Raw genomic sequence first — 24,666 nt, 5'->3', positions numbered from 1 at the left:
AGACACCAACGATTTACAAGCCGTAGTGCTTTGGGTGGAACTTCGTTGCAGTTGTCTTGCAAACAATATTTCAAAACATTTCAGAAGTATTCTAGAGGCATATTTGTTTGCAACATTGGATTCAGTGTAGCAAAACCATTTTTTCTATCTTGTATTCTAATGCTTAACTTTAACACTGTATTTGTATTTCCATTAGCAACGTATTTTTAATTTTAGTTTCCTAATTTATAAAACTACTACACTGCTGGAATTTCCTCATGATTTGTGAAGTGATTTCTTTTAAGGGAGATCCATACTCCAAAAAGAATTTAATTAAACTACAATAAACGTTTTAACAAATACAGTGTACTAGCTTTAAGTGTCAACTAAGTGATGGCTTAATAAGCAGCTCTGAATCAGAGTCGAGGGGCTTGCACAGAACATCAAAATTCTGCCACAAAAACTATCTCAGCGAGAGAATAAACAAGAAGTGAAGTAAAATGAAATAGAAAGAAAAATGTTAAATCAGGGTTCCAAGGCACTAGGAATGCAAAACAACTTCACTCGTATACTCACCGGTGGCTACGAAGTAAACGTACCAACGCTTTGGCGACAATGCCAACCTCTGAGCTTGGAGCTAGATGCCAATAGAGTTGACCCACTGCCATCACCACCTAAAGAGAAGTGTAAACACATCTGCAGCTTAGATAGCTTGAAATACACGAGGTACAAAATACATATTGTGTTTTCGGAACATTACATACCAAAAATGTGCCATATTGAAAACTGTACAATTATGAAAATACCTGAGAAGAGCTTAGGATATATACTATATTAAGATTTATTTTCTTTGTGGTACTATGATCAATTTTATGTCATACATTCTCTAACTGATGCCTTTGCGGTGCGGTCAGTACAATGCCAAGAAACGTGAGTAGTTTCAGTCTGCATTGCTAAAATAAAATAACTAAGTAGAAAAGGTAGCAGATCTAATGCCGTAGATTAACTAACAGGTGTAAGAAGCCATAGAAAAGCTGTGTAATTCAAGTTGATAATAATATTGATACCAATGTCAAGTACAACCATCCTACAATAGCTAGTTTCATATCGCAAATTCAAATGAATAAATTACTTAGCTGTACCAATGATCTCTAATGTTTATGATGTATTCAGATTAAAGAGCTATCAATAAAGTTAAAAGTAGGTACACTGACGGGGCACGGCCAGACCATCAGGAGCTTTTAAAGGTGATCATCTATTAGATTCTATTTTCACCTGAAAATAACTTGATCAAACAAACAAGTTATTTACCTTCCTCACCATTAAACAGGTGGTGGGGACAGCACTGGGGAATGTGCGGTTAGGTAGTGCATCGACCAGAAAGAGTATAACCGAAGTTAAGTAACGTCTGATAAATACTTTTAACTGCAGGTTGCTCATCTTTAGAATAGTTACCAAAGCAGTACCCTTGGAAGGTGTAGGGTCTGTGAAGTTGTTTCAGGCAAAAATGTCCCACGGGTCCCAACGGCCAAAATGCCATTCTTATTCGATGTGGCTGTCAAAGCAGTTGTGCTTTGCGAACGCGTGCACTGACGTCCATGTCGCAGCATGATAGATGTCCAGGACATGCACTCTGCATGCCAATGCAGTGATGACAGCCTTAGCCCTGGCGAAATGGTATCTTATACCTTCGGAAGCTGCTATTTGTCCAATGCGTAGCAGATCTTAATATAGATGACATTCTACCTTAACAGAGTCCTTTTCTACACCACCTTGCTCCCACCAAAAGCTGATTGTCCACACAATGTTATTTGGTGCGATCGGTCTATAAACAAAGCTTTCTTGGGGACAAGATTTTGGGGCATCTCCTTCTATTTTAAGGGGTAATGCTAGGAAAAAAATAAGTTGGTGATGGATTGCCCAAAGGAAAAAATAGTCATGGCTTTTAGTAAGAAGGCCACCTGGGTCCCCAGCACAAGTTGTGTGGAGAAAAGATAGTGTAGGGCAGTTACACCAACAATGCTTGGAATTCCCCTAACCAACAAGATGGAATGATAACAATGAGGAAGACTGTTTTCAGAGTCATAAAACACAACAAACAGCTGTGTTTCAGCTCAGAAATGGTGTACACGAGGAATGTCAGGATTACATTAGGGTTTGGAAGGAAGCGTGTATCACATCTTTAATGAAATGCATCACAACAAGTGATTTGAACAAGGACAGTTGGCCTGGCTAACAGAAAAAGGCCAAAAAGGCAGACAAAAACTTTAATATTGTCCGCTACAAAATCTTTCTAGCCAAAGACAGAGCAAACAATAACACATCTAACAGTTTGGCTTGTTAGGGGGCTGGTCCACACTGGGCCACAAATTTGTCCCAGCAGCTGTCTTACATGGACTTTGTAAAGAGATGCTGGGCAACTAGGATGACATCCACAACCTCAGGTGGTAGATCAAACGCAGTCAACTGCTACCACTCAATCTCCATGCATGAAGGTGTAGTTGCACAGGTTTACGTGAAGAACCTTGCCCTGCTGCTACAGAAGAAGATCCTGTCGAAGCAGTAGCTTGAATAGAGGACAGATGCTCATGCTCGAGTACCATAGTCTCCTGGCCCAATCAGGAGTCACTATGATGTACCACTCTTTTCTGGCCCAATCCAGAGCACCTACAGCTCAGTTGTTCCTGATCTTTCAGAATTTAGGGAAAGAGCGGCAGAGGTGGAAAGCTGTACAGCAGGAGTCCACCACTCCACTCTAGTCGAATAAGTCTCCTAAAGAAAGCTTCCTGGTGAAAACATTCAGACAGTGTTCTCCCCACTGTCAATAAATGCCCTGTGCCCACTCAGGATGCAGCCACCATTTACGACCAGCCAAGCACTGTTGGCCAAGATTCTCTGCCCTGGTATTTAAAGATCCCACCAGTTGGTTCACAATTAGGGAAATACCCATGCAGACTAGCTAGCTCCCAAGGGGCAGCCCCTCTTGGCACAGGATTCCACTTTGCATTGCTTGTTGTAGTATCACATGGTGATTGTGTTTTCTGTGAAAGCTTGCATCAACCTGCCCTTGATAGGTGGCAGAAAGGCCTTCCGTTCCAGGCGAATGGCCCACAATGCCAACAGATTGATATGGAGCTGGCCTTCCACCAGAAACCAGCGTCCTTAGCTCTCCATCTCCCCACATGCCCTCCTCAAACCCGCAGTGAAGTATCTGTCACCACAATCAGCTATTGGCTGACACCAGTTCAATTGTGGTTGATCAGCGACCACAGCAATTGTTATGTAATCTATCCCGAAACATGGACAGAAACATACAGGTTTCCTTGGTGGTGGACCCACTGATACTTCAGATTGCACAGCAGAGCCTGCATATGCCATCTTGCATGGAAGACAAGCAAAATGCAGGAAGCCAACAAGCCCAGAAGCCTCAAACTCTCTCAACAATTTCCAGGCCCAAATGTCCTGGCCTTGTCCTAAAGGAGGTAAGGCCCCAATCTGCACAGTACCCAAGACAGCTATTGTGAAAGAAAGACTCTTCAAGGTCATCAGGTGCAACTATGGCACTTTGATCAAGGACTTCAAAGTTATCAAGAGGTTTGTTGTCGTCTGGATGTGATCCCTGACTGACTATGGCAAGCATGCCTTCAATAGCCAGTCACCAAAGTAGCGGAAAACTGGTATTCCAACAGCTGAAAATCAGCGGCAACCACTGCCATCAGTTTAATGAACACCTGAGGAAAACTGGTGAGGCCAAAGGGAAGCATAGCAAATTCGAAATGCTCCTGGCCCACACAAAAAATCTGGGGGGCTGTACAAAGGGTATATGAAAATACAAATCCTGCAGGTCTAAGGCCACCATCCAGTCCCCTGCATCCAGGGCAGATAGAACTTGGGGTAGTGTGAGCATTCAGAACATGTCCTTCTACATAAAGACATTCAGAGGGGATAAGATCCAAATCAGAAAGGAGGCCTACATCTTTCTTCATCACGAGGAAATAGGGGAAACAACAGCCTGAACCTATTTCCGAAGTCAGGGCCCTCTCAAAGTACAGCCACATCTCTTGCAGCGAGATAGAAAGGTGCTATTCTGAGAGCCATTTTGATGAGGAAAGAAGCTGTGGTGGGTTAGAAAGGAATGGAAGAGAATAGCCCATATGAACTATTTGAAGGACCCATTTGCTGGATGGATGGATGGATTTCCATCCTGGGTAAAGTGTTGGACATTGCCTCGCCCAAAAGATGGGTGTATGCCCCTGAGGGCAAACTAATGTAGTTTGAATTGTTGCTGCACGGGAGGAGGACTGTGAAAGATCGGTGTCTTTGGGACCAGCACGTGCCTGCTGGATCCCCTCTCCAAGGCATGAAAGGGCTGGGGTGACAGCTAAAGGGGAGGAGAGCTAAAGGGGTGGACAGTATTAGCTGTCACCCCAACCCTCTTGAGTGTCCTCAGAAAGGGAAAAACTTTTGGACAAAATGTCTTGAGGAAGCAGAGGTCCCTAGAAATGTGCTGTAGCTCGGCTTTCCATACAATATTCTAAGTTGGAATTAGCGTTTTCGCCACAAAGGCTGAATCCATCAAAAGACATATCCAAACAGATGCTGTACATCTCCTCAACACCCAAATTGAGAGCATCCATACATGGCAAAGTAGCACCACATTGGTGCTGACCGCTCATCTCATGAAATCTGTCCTATCCAGGCCAGAACACAGGACACATGTGGCCGCGTCCTGAAAATCCTAAATGGTTTGAGCCATGGGGGCCATGAATTATTTTCCAGCCACCAGCAAGATCTCGCTGGCCATGTCCCAGAGGGCCTATGTATTTAAAAAAAGTAGGCAAACTATTTACTGATCCAAAGGCCAGGATAGCCAACTAAAATGCTTATTTCCTGAATGCATCACTCCTTTTAGATGCCCTGTCACAGAGCATAGACTCAAACACTCCAGCAAATCCTACTTGATTACCTGCCCTGCCCCCACCTGCAAAACACATAACACTCCAATTCAACTAGCATATTATTCTGGTGTAATAAGAAACTGTTCAGAAGTGTTCATGTCCATCCTCCGAGACATTGTTAACCTTAGTCGTCCATAAGCAATTTAAACCATCTGCTACTAAACAACACACCTCCTCTACACTCTACTGCATTAAGATTACACAGCATCCCCACGGTCCCACCCAAACATCAAAGACCACAAAAAGTGCCAAAAAATGCAGCCAAGCTAAAGAGACAAACAGCTGATTCCATCAGTGAGGCACATAATTTCCTCAAACAAACCTGTTCAATCTGATATAAGCCCCAAACATGCTTACGGCCCCACTTCACCTTGATGCTGTCGCTCTCACGTATAAACTCTGAATTCGTAGACTACTTCAGTATCCATCAGTTCATCACAAGCTCTAAGTGTTAGCACTTCTTGCCAAAGCCTAACTGGATATCCTAGTGCAGCCATTGATTGCCATCAACTGTTTCCTTACCTGTACTATAAAATAGCTACAAAATAGCTGTTACCCAGTCTCAAAAATCCTGACCACCCATTTTCACAGCATCTACAAAAAACATTTCTGGGCTAGGTATGTTAAGGTTCTGGTAAAGATGGCAGGTGTCCAACTCCAATTCTTCCTATACTCTCTGATCATCAAAGAGTAAGGTTTCCATCGCAAATAAGGGGGCACACAAGCATTTAGAGTTAAGCTTACAGTAGTCAACAATGTTATACATGTCCAAGCTTGTCATCTTTGGGCTTTATACAGCCTTTGACACGGTTTATAAAAAAGTTCAACCACTGATTCCTGCCACACCATCGACCTGGACGACTGCTTTTTAAAAAAGTGATCTTAATAAGTGAAAACTGGTTTCTGATTTCAACTTCCTTCTGAGCCCTCTTGCATGTCTTGTGGTATAAATGAAATGAACAGTTGACAAGTTACTCCTTTTTTTTCTTAATTATAAAAAGGCTAAATCGGACATCCAGGTTAACACTTGCCACTGTCTTTTAAACATCTACAGTGATCATAATTTGTAGTCGAAACGTAAATGATCAGTATGAAAGTAATAATGGAATGATTTCTAAGCTGATATCTGACTTTGTAACACTATTTTGTGTGAGAGTGTATATACATATTATATAGGTACAGATTATATGTATATTCATAAAAATGGAGTGAAAAAATTGGTGTCATTTAAGTGGTGAAAAGACATAAGAACTAACGTCAAATAGCTCAAAAACCATAGAAATATGTTAGGTGTAGTTTAGTCAGCTATAACGTATGCCCCATTATGAACTGCTTAGGGCCTTGCATATCTGAATGCCCTTACTAGTCATTTCCAGTCTATTTCCTGATTTTCCTACTTACTTGAAATCATCAACAAAGGTAGGATTCAGGTGCATCTGGACCATTTTTAAGTGGATATGAGGTGGTTATTAAAATGTTTTCTGCTAATAACACAATAACACACCTATGTATTTCTTCCTGTTTGCTAACTGTGCTTGGCCCATACATTAGTATTATCCAGCTGTCCCTTGTAATTTTTGTTTGCTTACCATCCATTAATCTCCCTGTAGTGATTGGTTTCATAGTACAGTATTCAACATATTTAAATCCCCATTTGGGGGGCGTGGCCAAAGTGGCAGCAGAGTAGGACTCTGTCTGTGCTACTTCGTTGCCCAGGCCTGCAATCTCTGCAATGTCGGAAGCATCAGATCATCCACCTAGCGGCTCGCTGAAAGGACACTATCTCAGACCGGCACTGATCACACGGTCATGGTGGCCCTCTCACCGCGTTAGCAGGACCTAGGAACTTCGCAGCTGGCAGGAAGACGGAACGTGGACAGTAGACCTCAAGCCCAGCAGCGGAGGTAATCTTGTACCCCTGACCACAAACGACCCAGACCCTGCCCTGAGGACACGGAGCAGGCAGGGACCCTGGGGACAGCACGAGACAAAGGGCTGTCTGGTGGGCCATTCTTCACAACCCAGGCTACAGATTACCCCGGAGCCCACTGTGCTGGTGGAACGAGAGACAAGTGCAAGGGCATGGCCGGGCCTGCTTTCCGACAACAGCTGCCTGCTGTTTTCCAGCGTAGCGCATCCAATGTCACCCTGCCTCACCACACCTTGAACATCGCCATCGGGACAGCAGAGTCTCTGAGAGGGGAAGGCCCCTCCGGTGCACTGCAGGATCATCGGCTGCACCCCACTCTTCATTCAGTGAGTGCTATATGCTTAGGATATGGAGCCCCACATCACTGCCAGCACAAGGAAGGTCTCTCTGAAGGGGGACCCACTGCCTCCTTACCTGTTCAGCAGCTGCATACTAGGCCACAGCAAGGTCCTACCAGTCCCCCCAATGCTGAGCAGTTCTTTACTAAAGGGACCCACTAAGCGGGGCGCCAGTACTCGGACACCCACGAATAGTACATATCACCCAGCGTTTTACTCAGAGGGAAGCATCCATCTCTCACACAACTCCCAGAAGGGATTGACTACCACTAACTGCTCCTCCCTCTCTACTGGAACTGCTGTGAGGGTCCATCTTCATTTTACTTTGCCAGTGGTGCCTTGGATGGTGCAATAAGGGTGCATTAGCAAGGGGCTTCTCAGCCCCCACCCCATGCACAAAGCCCTCCTTCCAGTCCCTCTCCTAGACCGGAGTAAGAAATGTCCGCTTCCTCCTCCCCTCCTTTTGAGGCCCTACAGTTTCTCCAGAGCCTGAAGTATCCACATGGCATCACCCACACAGATGTACTAAAGAGTTTACATCAACAACTCATTATGTCAGGGGGTGAGGCTGGGTTAGATCACACTACCCTCCGACCTCATGAACAAGGCTGCAGCGAAACACAAGAGAGACCAGTCCGTTTGAGAGATGCTGCACCATTCCTGTTCACAGCAAAGAAGCCGGATCCTTCCCACATCCGCCTGCACAGGATAGCCCTGAAGTGCCCAATGGATTCTGGCCTAGCCCCGGTCACAATGGGCTTCTTGATCTCCCTGTACAACTCCTTGAAAACCTACCTCCAGGACCTTCTAAAGGACCTATGCCAGGTACTACGGGACGTCAGTGCAGATCTGACCTCGATAGGCGAGAGAGTCTACGGCCTGGAAGAGAATGAGACCACTCGAGATGAAGACACAGAGCTACGACGTCAAGAAATTCTGCGCCTTAACGAACAAGAAGACCTTCTACAGGCCCAAGCGGTGGATCTTGAGAACAGGTCCCACCGAACCAACAGGGGGGACGCTCTCGGTCACGTTAGGAACAGACATCAAATTATATACCCTAGCACTCATTCATTCAATCCTAAACAAGGAGGACGACGAAGACTTACAATTAGATCAAGTATACAGAGCAGGCTGCCCCAAAGGAACCAGAACCAGACATTCTTGTTTGTGTACACAACTTCTAGATCAAAGAAGACACTCTGAGAATGGCCAGGGCCAAGCAACTCATCTGCTTCAGAGACAACACTGTCAGCCTCTTTCAAGACGTATCCCTACTCACTCTACAATACTGCAGAGAGTTCAAACCTATCACGGAATTACTATGCTCCCATGAAGTGTCGTATGTCTAGGGACACCTCTTCAGATGAATATTTTGTTGGGACAGTCAACTTAACCAACTAAAGACCCTGGAGGATGCCCGCCTGATACTGGGCCTGGCTGATGATCCCCCTACTCATGCAAGGCAATGCTACCCTGGCAGGTCTCCCCCCAGTGCCCATAATGGCAAAAATCTGCTTGCTGCTGGAAGCACAACCAACCAAGCCCTGAGGAATGGGGTCAAGAAAGACAATCAGTCCTGGATAACCTGGTCTCAGGCACAAATACACCCGCCCCCTGACCTTTATTCTCTCATTATCTGCACGCATCGACAACCTACAGGCTCGGGTCTGCTTCCAAGTAAATGGGCTTCAGGCAGAGAGGGGACCCTCTGAAAATGATTCCCCTACCAAACTGCTCTATGCTGCAGGTCTACACCTCTGAAGCACTCTATCCCCGACTCAGGACTTTGATTCTTAATAAGTTTATTTGGTTACATGTTAGTTTTTGTTGATATAGTTTTTGCTCCTTCACATTATCTGGTTTTCCACTACGACAGTCCAGCCTACCACAAAATATGCCACAGTGCAGGTCTCACTTGGGCACTACCTTGTCCTCAACATTACCATAGCACCATTGTGCACTTTAATCCCTTCTACCCATCTGGAGCTTAAAATATTGAGCCTCAAAGTGCGAGGCCTAAATATTCCAATTACAAGAGCCATGGTGCTCTCCCTACTGGAACACTCAGAGATAATATCTGTCTCTTACAAGAGACCCACCTGCTCACTAAAGCTACTTCTCGGATGCGCTCCAAACAGTTTCCGCAACAACTCTGCTCCTCCACTGAAGCAACAAGAGGGGGCTCTAGGAGCTTCCAGGGTGAAATTCTGTCTAAAGTGGCTGAAGTAAAGGGTCTACTACTTGCCTTTTGATTACAGGTACGGAACTTCTACTTCACATTAGCAACTATCAACTCCACTAATAAGCATCAAGAGAAGTCCATCACGGAGGCCCTAGCCCTTGTTCTTCACACCCCAGACTCTGCGATTCTAATAGTGAGGGGGACTTGAACTTGGTTATGGAAAACTTAAAAGATCTGGCAAATGGCCTGACAAGACTGGAGCCTTTTCACACTCATGTCATCAATGGCTGAAGGACTGTGGTCTGACCGAAAAATGGCGAACCGCCCCCACCCCCACTCATGAGATTACACTGTCCACTTCACAGTTCGGAAAACATACACATGCATGGACTATTTCCTGGCCATCCCTGCTTTCTTTAAACGGACATGCAACACTTCAATTTAGCCTAGGTTGCTGTCTGACCACGTGCTCTTGACACTCAAAGCTCACATTGATGCCTCTCAATACAGGGCCTCACGCTGGAGGCTAAGGGACACACAGCTCCACTCACTTTAACATGCTTGCAACTTAAGCGACTTGATCTTGGTAGAGCTGAATACGCTATGGCCCGATTGAAAAATACGTTCTACCTGGGGAACAACAGATGTGGACGGATGCTAGCGCACAGGTTACATACCCACACCACATTCCTCCTTACAACACTTTTATTGCACCCTTTACACTGCCTCTGAGGGCAACCCTATAGATTTCACAAGCTATCTGGATGAGTGCAACCTCACCCCAATGCCAATTACTGAAGCAGAGGCTTTGGACAAACCCAACCGTAAAGAAGAGGTAATTTCAGCCATAGCTTGGTTAAAAACCAGAAAGGCTCCAGGCCGGACAGCTTCTCCCTGCACTTCTATAACGCATTCTGTCCAAAACTGGTGCCCCCTCCTTACAAGACTCTACAATTCCTTTGCAGACCCAGGTTTCCTCACTGAAATCATGCTGGAAGCCAGCATTACCGTGATGGTGAAGCAGGGCAAGGATCCTACTACCTGTGGGACCTTTAGGCCCATCTCTTTACTCAACATGAATGTCAAACTCTTCACTAGCATATTACCCCATTGCCTTAACCCCCCTTATGTCCAGCTTGGTTGACCATGACCAGGTAGGCTTTATCCCTATTTGACAATGTTGAGATAAAACCAAGCGCACGTTGTACTTATTGGATAAGATCCACAGATCCAATAATGAGGTGCTCTTTCTATCAGTCGATGCTAAAAAGACATTTGACAGGGTCCAGTGGCCCTACCTCTTTGAGAACCTTTTCCCATGTAGGCTTCGGGAATAAATTCAGGTGCTAGGTCAGGAGTGTGCATAGCATGCCTAGGGCTTCAGTACAGGTGAACAGGGTGCCCTTGCAGCCCTTCCCAATTCAGTATGGGACGAGACAGGGATGTCCCCTTTCCCCACTCCTTTTCTCCCTGTACATGGAATCTTTAGCCCAAAAGATCTACACCAGCTATGACATCTTAGGGATACAATTTGGCAGAGACCATCACCTGATTAGCCTAAATGCAGATGAAGTGATCCTGGCCATCTCCGATCCAATGACTTCTCTTCCCACCCTAGTCACCGAGCTTCAAGGGTTTTGAGTAGATATCAGGCCTCAAAGTGAATATGGAAGAATCTCAAATTCTAAACATTTCAGTGACTCCATCTCATGAAGATAGTCTTTGCCCTAGATTCTCATTTTTGTGGGCATCCGACCATATTCCCTACCTGGGGATCAGACTGGCCCGCTCTATACCTCAAACTTTCACATTAAACTACTTTACCCTTACTCCTCAAATTCTGGCTGATTTGGATATATGGCAATGCCTTGGCCTTTCTTGGATAGGCCTGATTGCGGCGATTAAAATGACTATCTTGCCTCGTATCCCTCTCCCTCTGATCCCACTGAAAAATAACCTGCAGACCCTCCAAAACGTGATCTCCAAATTCATCTGGGATGGGAAACCACCCTGTTTATTCAAACATTTGATGAACCGCCCAACTTGGGAAGGGGGGACTTGCAGTACCTTGCTTATGACGTTACTTCCAAGCCACCCAAGTTACGCTTCCTGGTAGAATGGAGCATCCCGCACTCAGAGGAACACTTGTGCTTCATGAACCAGGCAGTGGCCGAGTCCCACATCTGTAAAGAACACTGGCTTCCCCGCAAGCACCAAGCATGGGGACTTTCCTCCTCCCCCCTCACCAGCTTAGTATTTCAAGTCTGGGATGCTGTGATGCCAAAGCGGGACTGACCTTTTTTGAATCCGCAATGACCTCCATCTGTGCCAATTAAAATTTCACTCCAGGCATGTGTCTTGATCAATTGCGATGATGGCATGAGGGTGGGTGTAAACAGGTGGGCTGGCTTTTTGACCCACAAGGGATTCTTCCGTTCAAACAGCTAAAAATGGAGTATGGATTAACGGAAGCTGACAGATTACAATACTTGCAGCTCCGTCACTGGGTGCTGAAACCTTCCTTTCAGCCTCACACACAGAGATGTTTCACACCAACTGAGAAAGGGGTGCTTCTTGAGGACAATAAGCGCCTCATCTCAGAGATCTACACCCTCTTGGGCAAACAGGCCCAATCGCCTAAAGCGGTAGGTCAATCTAGATGGGAGCTGGAATTAGGCAGAAAATTGACGGACAAAGAATGGAGAGATATATTTTATAGAGCACCCCACTCAACTCACAGTATAGCTAACATCGAAAAGGCCTACAAAATAACTTCCTACTGTCACCTTACCCCTGCATGGCTCCAATCATGGAACCCAACCAGATTCAAAGAATGCTGGAGGGGCTGCGGGAATACTGGCACTCTGCTACACCTCATGGGGCACTGCCCAAAACGAACGGTTCTGGGAATGCATATTAGGCGACACAGATCACACACTTAACATTAAAGTCCCCGTTGTCCAGCATACACTATCTTGGGCCTTCCCAACCCCTTAACCTACCTGCTCCGCTCCCGAAAAGGGAAACAGATGGCCCTCACCCTTGGAGCAGCACACCATGTCATTTTATCACAATGAATCACAGAGCGACCCCAGACTATAATGACTGGCTCCACAGGCTGTGGTTCCTACTGGGGATGAATAAATTGTCCCTAGCAGAGGACCAACAGGGCCACAAATACTCAAAATGTGCACCCCTTATACAAATGCTTTCTTCAGAACTGAACGAGCTTATCTGCCCTGCCTTCTTGAAGGTGCTGCGCCTACTGCCCCACACCAAAGTGACTCCAACATAGTGCCACTTTACAGCCGCAACTGACCTGTAGATCTATAGTTAGGCTCTTTACCCTATATGCTTTGCCGTAGACCACCTAATTCCAACTGAGGACGTGGGTGGGATTAACTGTGGGTGTTAAAGTTCTTTGTTTTCCTTTCTCTCTCCATTACGCCTTTGCAACACCGCATGCCTCTGGGTTGCAGGCATAAAGCTGCGTTCTCGGTTTGCTGCTTTTTATCAACCGCTGCCAGCCCAATGGGTTGTAGGTGATTAGCTGTGTTGTTCTAATGAATGAACAGAATTGATACATAGAGGTCATTAATCTCACGATGGGATTCACAGTCTTTCCTCTGCTTAATCACCTATCTGTAAAAATTATTCTGCTGTTGTCAACTGCTCCCTCTCTAATATGTTGATCAGTGTTTTCTACACTTCCAGCAGTGTGTAAATACAAGCTCCCTCTAGCAACACTTTAAAGGCTTGTTAGACACATTCCTCTTGCTCAGTCGTCCATTGTATAATTGTTCTTTATGACTTTGACAGTATACTGTGTTTAGTAATAAAAAGCTCTGGTGTCAATCTCCAGGTGGCTAAGGTGGGCAATTATAGAATGGATTTTTGGCACTTGTGAGTTTAAAGAAGAATAATTATGTGCTCCTTTCTGTATCCTACAATTAACACTCCTTGACTAGTAGGAAGGACTTGATTGCCTTCACTAACCGTCTTGTTCACGGTGTTTACCTAATTAGTACTGTAAACATAACCTTCCCACAGAACTAAAGACACATGTTTCCAAAGCTTTTGTCACAATCCTCTGATAAAACTGCTGCACCATCATTAGGCTCATAAGCATTGATCAAACCATCCTGCCATTCAGTGATGTCACTAGAGTCATATACCTGACATCAGAGTAAGAGTTTAATCTGCTTATCATTAGGTTATAAAGAGTATGATGCTGAAAATACAGCCACTTCCTAGTGAGTTCAAATGCTCTTCTCTAAGCAACTGCATTTCTTGGTGGAAAGGAACATGTTTCTGTCTCCTTTCTGGTGTGACCCATTCCCACGTCACATTTAGTGCCTATGCACTGCTTATATTCCATGTATCTACATCAACCGGCTATCTGAGTATCTACATGTGGTACGAATCAAGTAGAGCAGCTCACTCTGTCTTCTCTCTGAACCTTTCCTTTCTTAACTTACCTCGTCCCATGCCCGGCTCTCTCCGCGTTGTTGCATCGCTCTTCTGTCTGTCATCGCCATGCTTTTCCCCCAATTTTGCAGTACCTTCCCTCATTCTCACTTTCTCCTTGCTTTCCCCCCTTTTGTTTGTGTGCTTTCTGCCTGCATTTTCCTCATTTTTCAATCATTCCTCCTAGCTTCCCCCCCCCCAGTTTTGTGTGCTTTCTCCTTGCTTTTCCCTTGTTTTCACTGCTTTCTGAAGGGCCTGCAAGCGCCTGGGTACCCTGTGGGGTGATTAGCTGTGCTTTACAAATCCTGATTGACTAACTACTTTTTCTCAAGTTTTTTGGGTGCCTTCTCCATGCTCTTCCCTTGATCTCACTGCTTTGTTCTTGCTTCTTTCTTTCCCCTGTTTTTTGTGTACCCTTTCCTTGCTTTTCACTCATTTTCACTGCCTTTTCCTTGCTTTTTCCTGTGTTTTCATGTGTGCCGCATTCTTGCATTTGCCTTGTTTTCACTGCTTTTCCGGGACCTGCAAGCACCTGGATACCTTTTTGGGTGATTAGCCACACCTTACAAATCCTGATTCGTTGAATGAACAAAAACCCACGTTTGAAATTTGTTTCTGATAGCTGCTTTTGTACTTGCACCTACAAATGACTTAACTGGCAACCAATCCAAACCACTGAGCTCAGCTCCCAAACACACATGGACTGTAGTAGAGTTTGCTCTAGTAAAAAAACGTCCATCTCGATAAAACTAAAATAATCACAAAAACTCTATATAATTCGTAGTCCAATGCTAGCATCCAGGCTGAGCCACATCTCACACCTTTTACTAACTAAAACTCCGGGGTAGACTTTTGGCACTCTCTCACCCTACATTTATCCGTAGACTTTTCCAGCTTTCACATGTCACTGTACTAATGTCTATAAATATGTAGAAGAGTCCACTTATGTTAAATACTAATCTCGCTAATCAGCAAGGTCACCGAAACAATGAGGCCCTAAAAGAGAATAATGAGTGAACACCTCAATTAAAATAATCATAGGCCCAAAGAGGTCATTTTGGCAAGGACTTATTTCTTAAAACAAATTACAAAAGATGGAGTTTTCCATCTATAATGTTCAGTGATAAAAAACTAAACAATAATATCAAAGAGTAAATCCAACAAATAAGGTTCTAAAACAAGATTTAAAAATTTACCGCAGCATTTCTGCTCTGCAGTAGGGGCTTTGTATTTCGCAGTAGTAGTCTGTGATCGGGATCCATGACATAAGGCTTTTCAACATTATCTGTTTCTTTTTCTTCTCCATCTGATGTGTAAAAGTTATTTTCATTAATGTCTCCCTGAAGGTCGCCCTGCAAAAAAAATTGAATGCCACACGTTAACTGAAAGTGTAGAAAAAACTACGTAGCATACAGCACGTTAGGATTTGATCTCTGAGCAAAACCTAAACTTTACTTTTTGTTTTTTGGATGCTCAAATAGTCTACCATGTTCAGTACAAAATCACAACAAAATACAGATTGGAAGATGCTGTGCAAAAGTAAAAATACTATGAACCACATGTATCAAGATACTGGTTGCAAACTATTTTTTCACTTTGCGACAAATATCTAGTTTTGTGAATCAACTCTTGTGCGAATAGGTCGGCTTGCAAAATTCCAGTTAAGAGTAGGTCATAGCCCAACCTACCTAATGAATATACATTAATCAGTCTGCAAATTGCAAATGACTCAGATTGGCACCAATCACAGGGATAGTGGACTGAAAGGGTGAACAAACAACTTCTGTGACTGCTTTTAAATATTGTTGTAAAGCAGCCAATTCCCTTAAAGGAAATGGGGCTGCCTTTTTCATGTTGTCATTTTTCAGTGAGAGCTGGCAATGGTCACCTAAACCACTGCCTACTCCCCATCAAACTTGCACCCCAATTCTCAAAGTTGAATGGGTTCCCAGAAAAGAGTACGGCCAAATACTACTTTTGTAAGAACGTTTCTTACACTAATGAAAGGTTGGAGATGGACCAAAGTCTGGTCCTGGAACTACGTACATTGCATTTGAACGTTAACCTGAAGCAGGCACTGTGGGCACTGAGTTTTCTCTTAGACCTAGAGAGCTGTAAAAAAAAAAAAAAAAAAAAAAAAAGTTATTTTATGAGTTTAGCAAATACCCTAGCAATAACAAAAACACAACCCTATATTACATGGAATATTTCACATAGAGTTAGGCGTTTTTGGATGCTGCTTCGCTAGGGTTTGCTCCCCTTGAATTCGCTACTGGCAAAATGGCATGGTACAGCTAAAAAGTGCAATTTTTGCCTTGCCGAAATTCAAGATTTAATCCACGTATTATTTGTCTGCCCTTCCCTTGCCTCATCCCAGCATAAATGGCTAAAACCAATTTGTCTTCAAGTCTCTCTGTTGTCCGCATTCGAGTTCCTCCGAGCCTTTTATGATCCACCTAATGAGTTATTTTGTTTTAGAATTTTTAATTTCGTCACATGTTTTTTATATTTATTGTAAGTGTATACGCTGAAAAGCAAGTTAACTGATTTATAAGTAAACAGCCATTGGGTGTTATAGGAGACAAAATAATTAGGTGGCTCCGGTGTAATGATGCACTTTATTATGCCTGGATCTCATATGGGAGAGGACAATAGTATCCATCTTATGCCCATATGTGGGGTTTTGTGGTGAGGTCGAACAAGGCAACTGACGTTCCCATTCATTTGTAACTTCATTATTTATACATGGCTTAGGAAGAGAAGCACCTCAGTAAGAAGCGAAGCACCTCAGTAGGAAGCACATAAGGAAGAATTGGGTTTGGCCTTTGAATATTCCATTTTGTGCACGTTTATATTTGCAGTATTATGGGCAGATAGGAAACCTTTTAGACTGTGTTCGTATACATTGTATTCCACCGATTCATTTATAGTGTTTTATTTATACCTTGGCACTCAACACTTTTAGGTCCAATATGGCTGGTAGTGACCATAAATTGCCTAATATTCTTGAACTTAATGATATTCTAATTCCACTGATGCGAGTATTTGTACCACTTTACTTTTTGAACTTTTATAAGAGTAAAGCAGTGTGCAACTTTAAGTTCGGAAAAAAGTATTGTTGAGCACTTTTTTAGAATTTTTTTTACTGTAAAATTTTTACGTTCGGAAAAAGTATTGTTGAGCACTTTTATAGAACTTTTTTTACTGTAAAAATTTTAAACATGTCCAACTAGATTTTAGGTGTAAAGAGTGGTAGAGACAAAAGTAATGTTTTTTGTTTATTCTTATGTGGACCTCAATTGAGTTCCAAAACATAAATGAAAATTGAATTGAATTGATTGGGTTTAAAGGGCATCCTTTCCTTTTTCCCAAAAAGTTACCACCTCCACTTGGTAGTCTGAACATTTCGATGGAATTCCTGTCAGAAACCACTAATACATCTGGTACTGAATCACAATTTCAAAGCAACACCCATAACATGCCCCTTTCAATTTGTGATTTGGTATCCAGTTGCAATCCCATTTAAGGAATATGTACAATTTTAGCAATTCATAAAAAGTGTTTTGTATGTGGGAACTAACATTTTTGCAGTCACAAACGTAGAAACAATGTTTGAAACTGCAAAAAAGTTAGTACATCTGGCTCTACAGTCTTTGTAGTAAAAAACTGCTGATAATTTAATGGCCAAAGATATGCACCTAAATTAAAAGGGGATTCTGGTGTTGTGGTTAACTGAGCTTAAGGAATGAGGCCCTCTGTGAAGCTCATTTCTGGTTTCACTTCTATGATCTTACTTACTATCTCTGGAGTGGAGTCACATGGCACCTTGACAACTATCAAAAGGAAACATCAAGTGGTGAGGAACTATTTGTTGTTCTGGGTCATTCAATGAAAAAGGCTGGTGGAAATTAAACAGATTTTGTGTCTGCAATGAAGAACAACAAAGGCGTGTGCTTATCTGTCCTGATGGCAAGGCCTGCCATGCACTGAAGGCTCTAGACTTGCAGAAAGATAGCAGTTCTAAGGACAAGTACATGGAAGAAGTGCTGGTATAAGCAACTGGAGGAGCATAGTGGTATAGAGTTGCAAGTGTGAAGCTGTGATAAGGCAGCAGAATTATGAGCCAAACAGAGTTCTTGCACAGATGGGCTTACTGCTCAGAGTCTGGCATTGTCTCATCTCTTCATGTCACATTGCAGGTCTATTTTAATTGGAATTTTGGGGATCCTGGCAAGATACTTTGAATTTTAAGATTATGAAACTCTGCTTCTTGGAAGAAAAGTACACTACACAATAGTGCCTGGAATTGAAGGGGAAGAAAATTTCACAGGTAATGCAACAATTGCAGGGTACTGCTCCTAAACCATCCCTGTTACAAATATACTTTAGGCAATTGAGAGATCCAGGTTATCAGTGAAGAACAAAATCAGTACTATATCCATAGAATTAAACTTGCTCAGGGCAGACCAGAGAAAAGGGGCAGCCGATGTGGCACGGGAGACAGAGGTTAAAACAGATGTGCTAGAACAGCTAAAGAAGAAAAAGACACTCAGAGCTCGCCTGCATACAGTAAAACCAGGGAAGACAACATAAGAGAGATCAAGGAGAAACTGCCTCAGATGTCAAGGACTATCAAGCCCACTGAAGCTCATCAGTGGAACTGTTCCTGGAAGTATGAATATAGCAGACTTTACATGTTCTAGAATACTTCTATGTGTTCAAAAGCTTTTCAATAGAATGGGTTCTACTGTACAGCACCAAGGGCCACCATTGAAAGCCTGTATAAATATACACACAGGGATATAATATAATAATTTGTTAGAAATGTAGGGGATCTGACGTATGAAGGGCATGCAATAACTATCTTACAAGACAAAATATATAATGTATGATAACTCCAAAAAACATTCAAAGCAGTGAAAGAAAAACGAAGCTCTGAACATGAAATACAAACACCCCTTTTCAAAGTCATTCATTCATGAGAGTAAATCCCATTTCTGCAATGAACTGGAAAAAGTTCTTAGATTGGTTGAAAATGTCGGCTAGACAGTAAAGCTGTCGACATGTCAAATGGGTCACTGAAGAATGGAATAGGAACAGATGAACGCAGCAGAACATCTGGAAACTTTGCAAGAGTGCAAAAATAGAACATCAATGTGGCCCTCACAGGAAAGTGGATAAAGACAATGGAACTCTTGAAGGCAGTGGGAACACAAAAGGGTGAATCAATGGGGTGTGCACAGCAGACCCATGACTGGGAGGAAGAATCATATGTGATACTGGTCAGTAAATCGACAGAATGACTCCAACGAAGGCTAGCAACAACTGTAAGCACATAAGGATATTGGTAACAATATTGAAACAAGGTGATTGTAAGGTAGAATGTGTTTTACACATTACATTTGGGTAGTGGACGGTGTACAATAAGAATACATGAGGAATTTCATTTGGGGAAAGCCTTTACTCTAAGGTGTGATCATAAACCCCTAACACAATTGCTTGGAAAGGAGAGAATAATTAATGTTTCATCACAAATTGAAAGATTTTCATTTTATTTGCAAGACTTCATGCACACAGTTGTTAATATTCGAGATAAATAAAATGTGATTGCAGAGGCATTCATGAAAGAAAAATCAATAATTAACACACTGTGATATTAGTGAACAGGTGGATTTTCAAATTCCAATGATATTTAATAGCACAATTCCAGCAGTTGTAAAGCATGAATGGAAATGTGAAAATAAGTAGGGTAATATACTGAATGAAGTCAGGAGGGGTAGGCCAAAGAGAAATAAAGTCCAAAAAGGGGTAGTGCCACTTTGCCAAATTAAACATGAGTGATGTATTGAAGAATATTTACTATGAAGGTGTGGAAGAATTGGGCCTTCAAAAACATTAAGAAATAAAATAATGAAACAATGTCATGAAGGTAATTAAGGAATTGTAAAAACGAAATTGGGTATAAAAATTGCACTGGTGGGCATCTATGGAATCAGCCATAGCCATGGTAAGAGAATGTGGTAGTGTAGATAAAATGCTGCAGAGTTTCAGGCCTACAATGAATCTAGAATAGGCACCTAAAGAACCATGGCAAAACGTTGTGATGGATACACTCTGTCTTACAGGAGAATGTAATAAATATCTGATTCTAATTAATTTAATTTCCAAGTGGCCAGTAATTCATAATGTTAAGAGAGTGGGTACAGACACCATTACATTTTATGGATGACATTTTTCTTGAGGAAGGAGTATCAGAAGTGTTAGTGAGTGATAAAGGAGTGCAGCTTTTGTCCCTTATGGCACAGGACCATTTCACAAGAGTAGGCATAATTCACAGCACCACATCATTACACAATTCTTGTGGCAATGGCACAGTAAATAATTTAACAAAGTGATCAAAGGAAATATTCAGCTGCCAATAAGAAGTTGGATTGAAAAAACAAATCTAAAAGACTGTTTTGTCTTCTAGAACTAGAATTTTTTAAAGAATCACAGTGACACCATTTGAGGCAAGGAGAGGAAGGTTCACCAAGTCTAAAGATTCTCCAGGACGGCTATTCAAGGAAGGAGGTGTGTCTGGCCTACTGAGTATGTAGGAGAAAGAATCATAATTACTAGAGAGAAATGGAAAATATTTTGATAAAAGAAAGAAATGCTAAGGAAATACAGCCAGGTGTTGGACCTTTTATGAGACCTAGAAGGGTGTTCGCATTTTGAAGAATGCAGTGCAATTGTCAGATGGTAAAGTTTGCCATGTAAGTAGAATACAGAAATGTGCTGAGCCTGGCAAAAGAAAATATTTCAGGTCAGACAAAATATTTGATGGACATAGTTACAAAACACTGAGACAAGTCATGGGTGAGGTTAATATTGATCCAACAAGGAGTGAAAAATATGGAAGTAAAATATTAGTGGGTGAAGAAGCATCACATGAGGCTGTGTCAAGTGGTGAAGATTCAGAAATAATGAAGTGCTCAGACAAAGGACCAGGAGGAACGCAACTGCAATCAAAATTTAAAATTAACTAAGGTCTTAATGAAATTGAAAACTGTGTTGTTAGGAAAAAAAAAAAGAAAACACATCCTTTGAAATTGTTAGACAATGGTCATAGTGATACATGATTTACCTAAGTATTATTTTTTTTAACTTAAAGTACTTGCAAATGTCTTTATTAGGGTCAACTAATAACTTAAAAGAGTGTAGAAGCAGGTTCTGGGCCATCTGAGTCCCAATAAACAGTGGCCCTATGCCAATAAGAAAAACCTACACAAAACAAAATTCTAAGACAATGCTATAAAGGTTTATTCAAATTTAAAGATCATTATAGAAGGTAAAAAGTAGATAGTCATATTTAAATCGGCATTAATAATGTATCAAATAATACCAATTGCAAGCGATAACAACATTAGGTAACTTCCAAAGTAAGTAAATATCCAGAATAAACATATAGTTCAGCAAGATGACTAGCAAAAATCTGCTCAGCTCCAAAGTCAAGGAAAGTCTAATTGTAAATCAAATAGGCAGACTAGAGCAGAGATTTCTCAGTTTTAAAAGCATGAAAAGGTTTGAGGATAATTCATTAGGCGGACCAGCGCAGAGTCTGCTTTCGTGAAAGTGAGCAATAAGTCTGGCACATCTCCAAAAAATCATAAATGGCACATTTTATAGGTTTCAGACAATGCAAGGCACACTCTGGACATGGTGAGATCATGAGACTTTACATCATAGGGCTGTACTAATAAAGTTAGTTTCACATAGACAAAGAGAAAAACAAGAAAATGTGATACACCAAATAAAAATTTAGAAACATCTACTTTCATTGATAATTACAAAAAGGTGTACATAGACAGTGAGGAAAAATGTGACATTTATCTAAGATGTGAAAACAATACACCATGCAACTACCCTAGAGCAGACCACAGCCAAGAACCTTGTCAGAATATTTCTTCCTTCTTGAGAAGCACAAATAATACGTTTGAGCTCAACTAATAAACACCACCACAAAATTAACTCTATTTTCCTTATCTTCAGAAAAGGAAAAGCACAGCGGAGAAACAGGCATGCAGGAAACTCATTCGTATGATTTTAAGAGACACATTTCCTCTGCCGCTGCAAAACAAATGTTGATGCTGGCTGACTTCAGTCTAGTTATATCAATCGAAGCCTGGTTATGCTAACTAAAAAAAGCATATTTTTTTATTTCTATTTTCTATTTCTTAAAAATGTTCTGACATTAGTATTAAAGTATCTTTTAAAGTATTGGAATTTGTATTAGGGATTCCTCCACATTATGGTGGCATATTACAAATAACTTTACAAGATTTTTGTTTTAAATGAAGGAAACCTGTTGTGTTGGTAATTTCCAGTAATACTGTAATAGCAGGTCTTCCCTGTGTGGATAGACCCATTGTAGAGAATTCAAAGTACTGGAACTCAAAGGGTGGAAGGAGAGATGGATGAAGGAGGGGAGAGGAGTTTGAAGGCTGGAGAAAGATGTATGAAAAGAAAATGTATAAGGCTGTTATAAATGCTTGAATTCAAATTGTAAGAAACTTCATTACTTTACAGAGGGAGACAAGACAAATATTTGAATACTGTTTTAATTAATCAGAAGGGTTAAATTAGGATTAATAGGCATGAATGGGAGGGTGTACCTGTGTGCTGGGGCGGTCTGGTTTACTCTGATTAAAGTTCAATAGCGCAGGGATATGGGGAAAGTTCACTGCATACTGATTATTGGTCTGTTAATATGTAATTAAAATAAGTTATTTCAAGCTGTACACAGTAACTCAGATATAATTATAAGAGTAGAGGTTGGTAGGAAGAGGTGAACCAAGTTTGGGATGCAGTGTACTATTTGAGGGGAGACAGGACACTGCCTTAGTTTTTTAGCATGTCATCAGGTTAAAGGTAGGCAGAGGCAGACATATGCAGGAAAGTCAAATGCACAAAACTAAGAACAAGCACAGTAAATTGAAGCAGCATCACAATAAACATATAATTTAGATACTTTTGAGCTGATTCTAAAAGTAGACTAGGAGAATGAAGGTAGACAATGCAGGCAACCCCGGGATGGTGGATATAGCCGGCATGACCTGTAAAAAAAGATTGTACTTAAAGTGACAGACAAGAACACAAGATAGGGTTAGCCACTCATGTAAACAATGTATAAGAGGGGAGAATTTGGAAAAAAAAATGGCATAGAAGGACCTACTCATCTGTTTGACTCGCTATATGCAAGGAAGGGTAAGGGGTGGTTCACAACATCACTGGCACCAGTATTAATATCACATCATAGATAGACAAGCAAAAACATGAAGGGGGATAAGTCTTAGTGTATGATCAACTGAACAGAGGCATTCATACTAAATACAAATACTCCAAACAGAGTGTTTTGTTTCCGGAATGTACTTAATACTATCATGCCTGCTTGATGGGCTATCCAATAAAAACTTCCATAGGATCAAACATAAGTTGGGGATGACACTGGAATTGCAGAGCTAATGAACAGACTAAACCTACCATACATTTAGAAGGTCTGCATCACACAGACTGGGAATTTTCTTCTTATTCAGTTACGCACAAGTTGTAGTAGGCTAGATCGCATCTTGATAACACAAGAAGATCAGCAAATGAAGAAATAATGTATCCTGGATAGTTTTTGTCTAACCATTCCCCACAGCAAGTGATCTAGATAGGGGACCATTATCGCTCATGCATACCAATGTAGTGCTTAATAGCTTTTGTGTGGGTGTCGGCCACGCTACCTCCCCAGCACATCCATCTACCATTGGTCAACACTGGGGAGGCATTAGCATCAGAGGATTCTTTCCTTCTACTTCAGCTCCTGCCCTTCCCTTCCGTTCCCAGCCATCAGTGATGTCACAGTGCCTAGCGAGCGAGCAGGAGAAACAGATGAATGTTCTCCGTCGCATCTGGTGGGGATTTCGACCTAATATAACAATATAATCACAGCACTCAGTCCAAAGAGACAACCAATGTACTCGAGGTCATATGAGTCCAAGACCAGTCCTTCTTGTAATCAAAATCTTCTTTATTGTAAATTTTCATTCTCTTTCATGTCTGATACACTTTTTCATGTCAGTTTATTGATCGACAGTTCGACAGCCAACATGTGTTTCGTGACCGTGTGACTTTCTCAAGGCCTTGTCATACTGTGTGATGTACCCATCCATATTGTAGGGCTCCTGTAAGTATCCATGCTTGGAACTCAAATAGTCATCAAAAGCAAATCCAAACATCTCCTCTCCACGACATCCGTAAGGTGATTAAGTCTCCAGAAAACGTAGGTCTCATCCAAAGTTACAATTTAAAGGACCATGATAAGCCCTTAGCCGTGTGGAAAGTTTTCATGCCGATTTGACCGCATACTAGGGAACCATTATTAGGATTTCGACCTAAGGCAGCCTCCTCAGTTTTGAGGGAGGCATTGCTGGAAAGGGGCGTCTCCCCTTTCTAGCAATGCAATTCTCAAAATATTTCCTGCTTGTGGATCTCAGATGCACAATGACCCATGAGCAGGATCCGTTAGACACAAGGGAGTGCTACCATTTTGGGGCGTAGGCCCTCCTGGTAAATGGGTCTACCCCCATTTGCGGCTATTTACAAAATACGCTCCCATCCCCCAGGGGATAACCACGGAGGACAGAAATTGCTTTGTTTTTGGGGCCGATGCTCCTAGTATATGGGCCAACCCCTATGGGGGCCTCCAACTTACCGCAGCGGATATCAGTTCACCATATTCTGACACACACACACCAATCTGACATAATTCAGCCACAGACACAA

The 24,666-nt window shown here is 42.2% G+C and overlaps 1 protein-coding gene across 3 annotated transcripts in view; it reads right to left on the bottom strand.

Moving 5' to 3' along the window:
- AP3B1 (adaptor related protein complex 3 subunit beta 1) overlaps nucleotides 1-24,666 on the bottom strand; it is a 1,440,584-nt gene that overhangs the window by 910,878 nt on the left and 505,040 nt on the right. For all 3 annotated transcript variants that reach the window (XM_069223388.1, XM_069223395.1, XM_069223382.1), the window contains exons 8-9: nucleotides 15,054-15,209; nucleotides 556-653 (exon numbers count right to left, since the gene is read on the bottom strand). In XM_069223388.1, coding sequence (XP_069079489.1) covers nucleotides 556-653; nucleotides 15,054-15,209 — 254 coding nt within the window. The remainder of the gene's footprint in view (nucleotides 1-555; nucleotides 654-15,053; nucleotides 15,210-24,666) is intronic.

Source organism: Pleurodeles waltl, chromosome 1_1 (genome assembly GCF_031143425.1).
Source record: "Pleurodeles waltl isolate 20211129_DDA chromosome 1_1, aPleWal1.hap1.20221129, whole genome shotgun sequence".
In the NCBI taxonomy this organism is placed as follows: domain Eukaryota; kingdom Metazoa; phylum Chordata; class Amphibia; order Caudata; family Salamandridae; genus Pleurodeles; species Pleurodeles waltl.
Note: the sequence above shows the minus strand (reverse complement) of the source record. Positions and strands in the feature narration are given on the sequence as shown.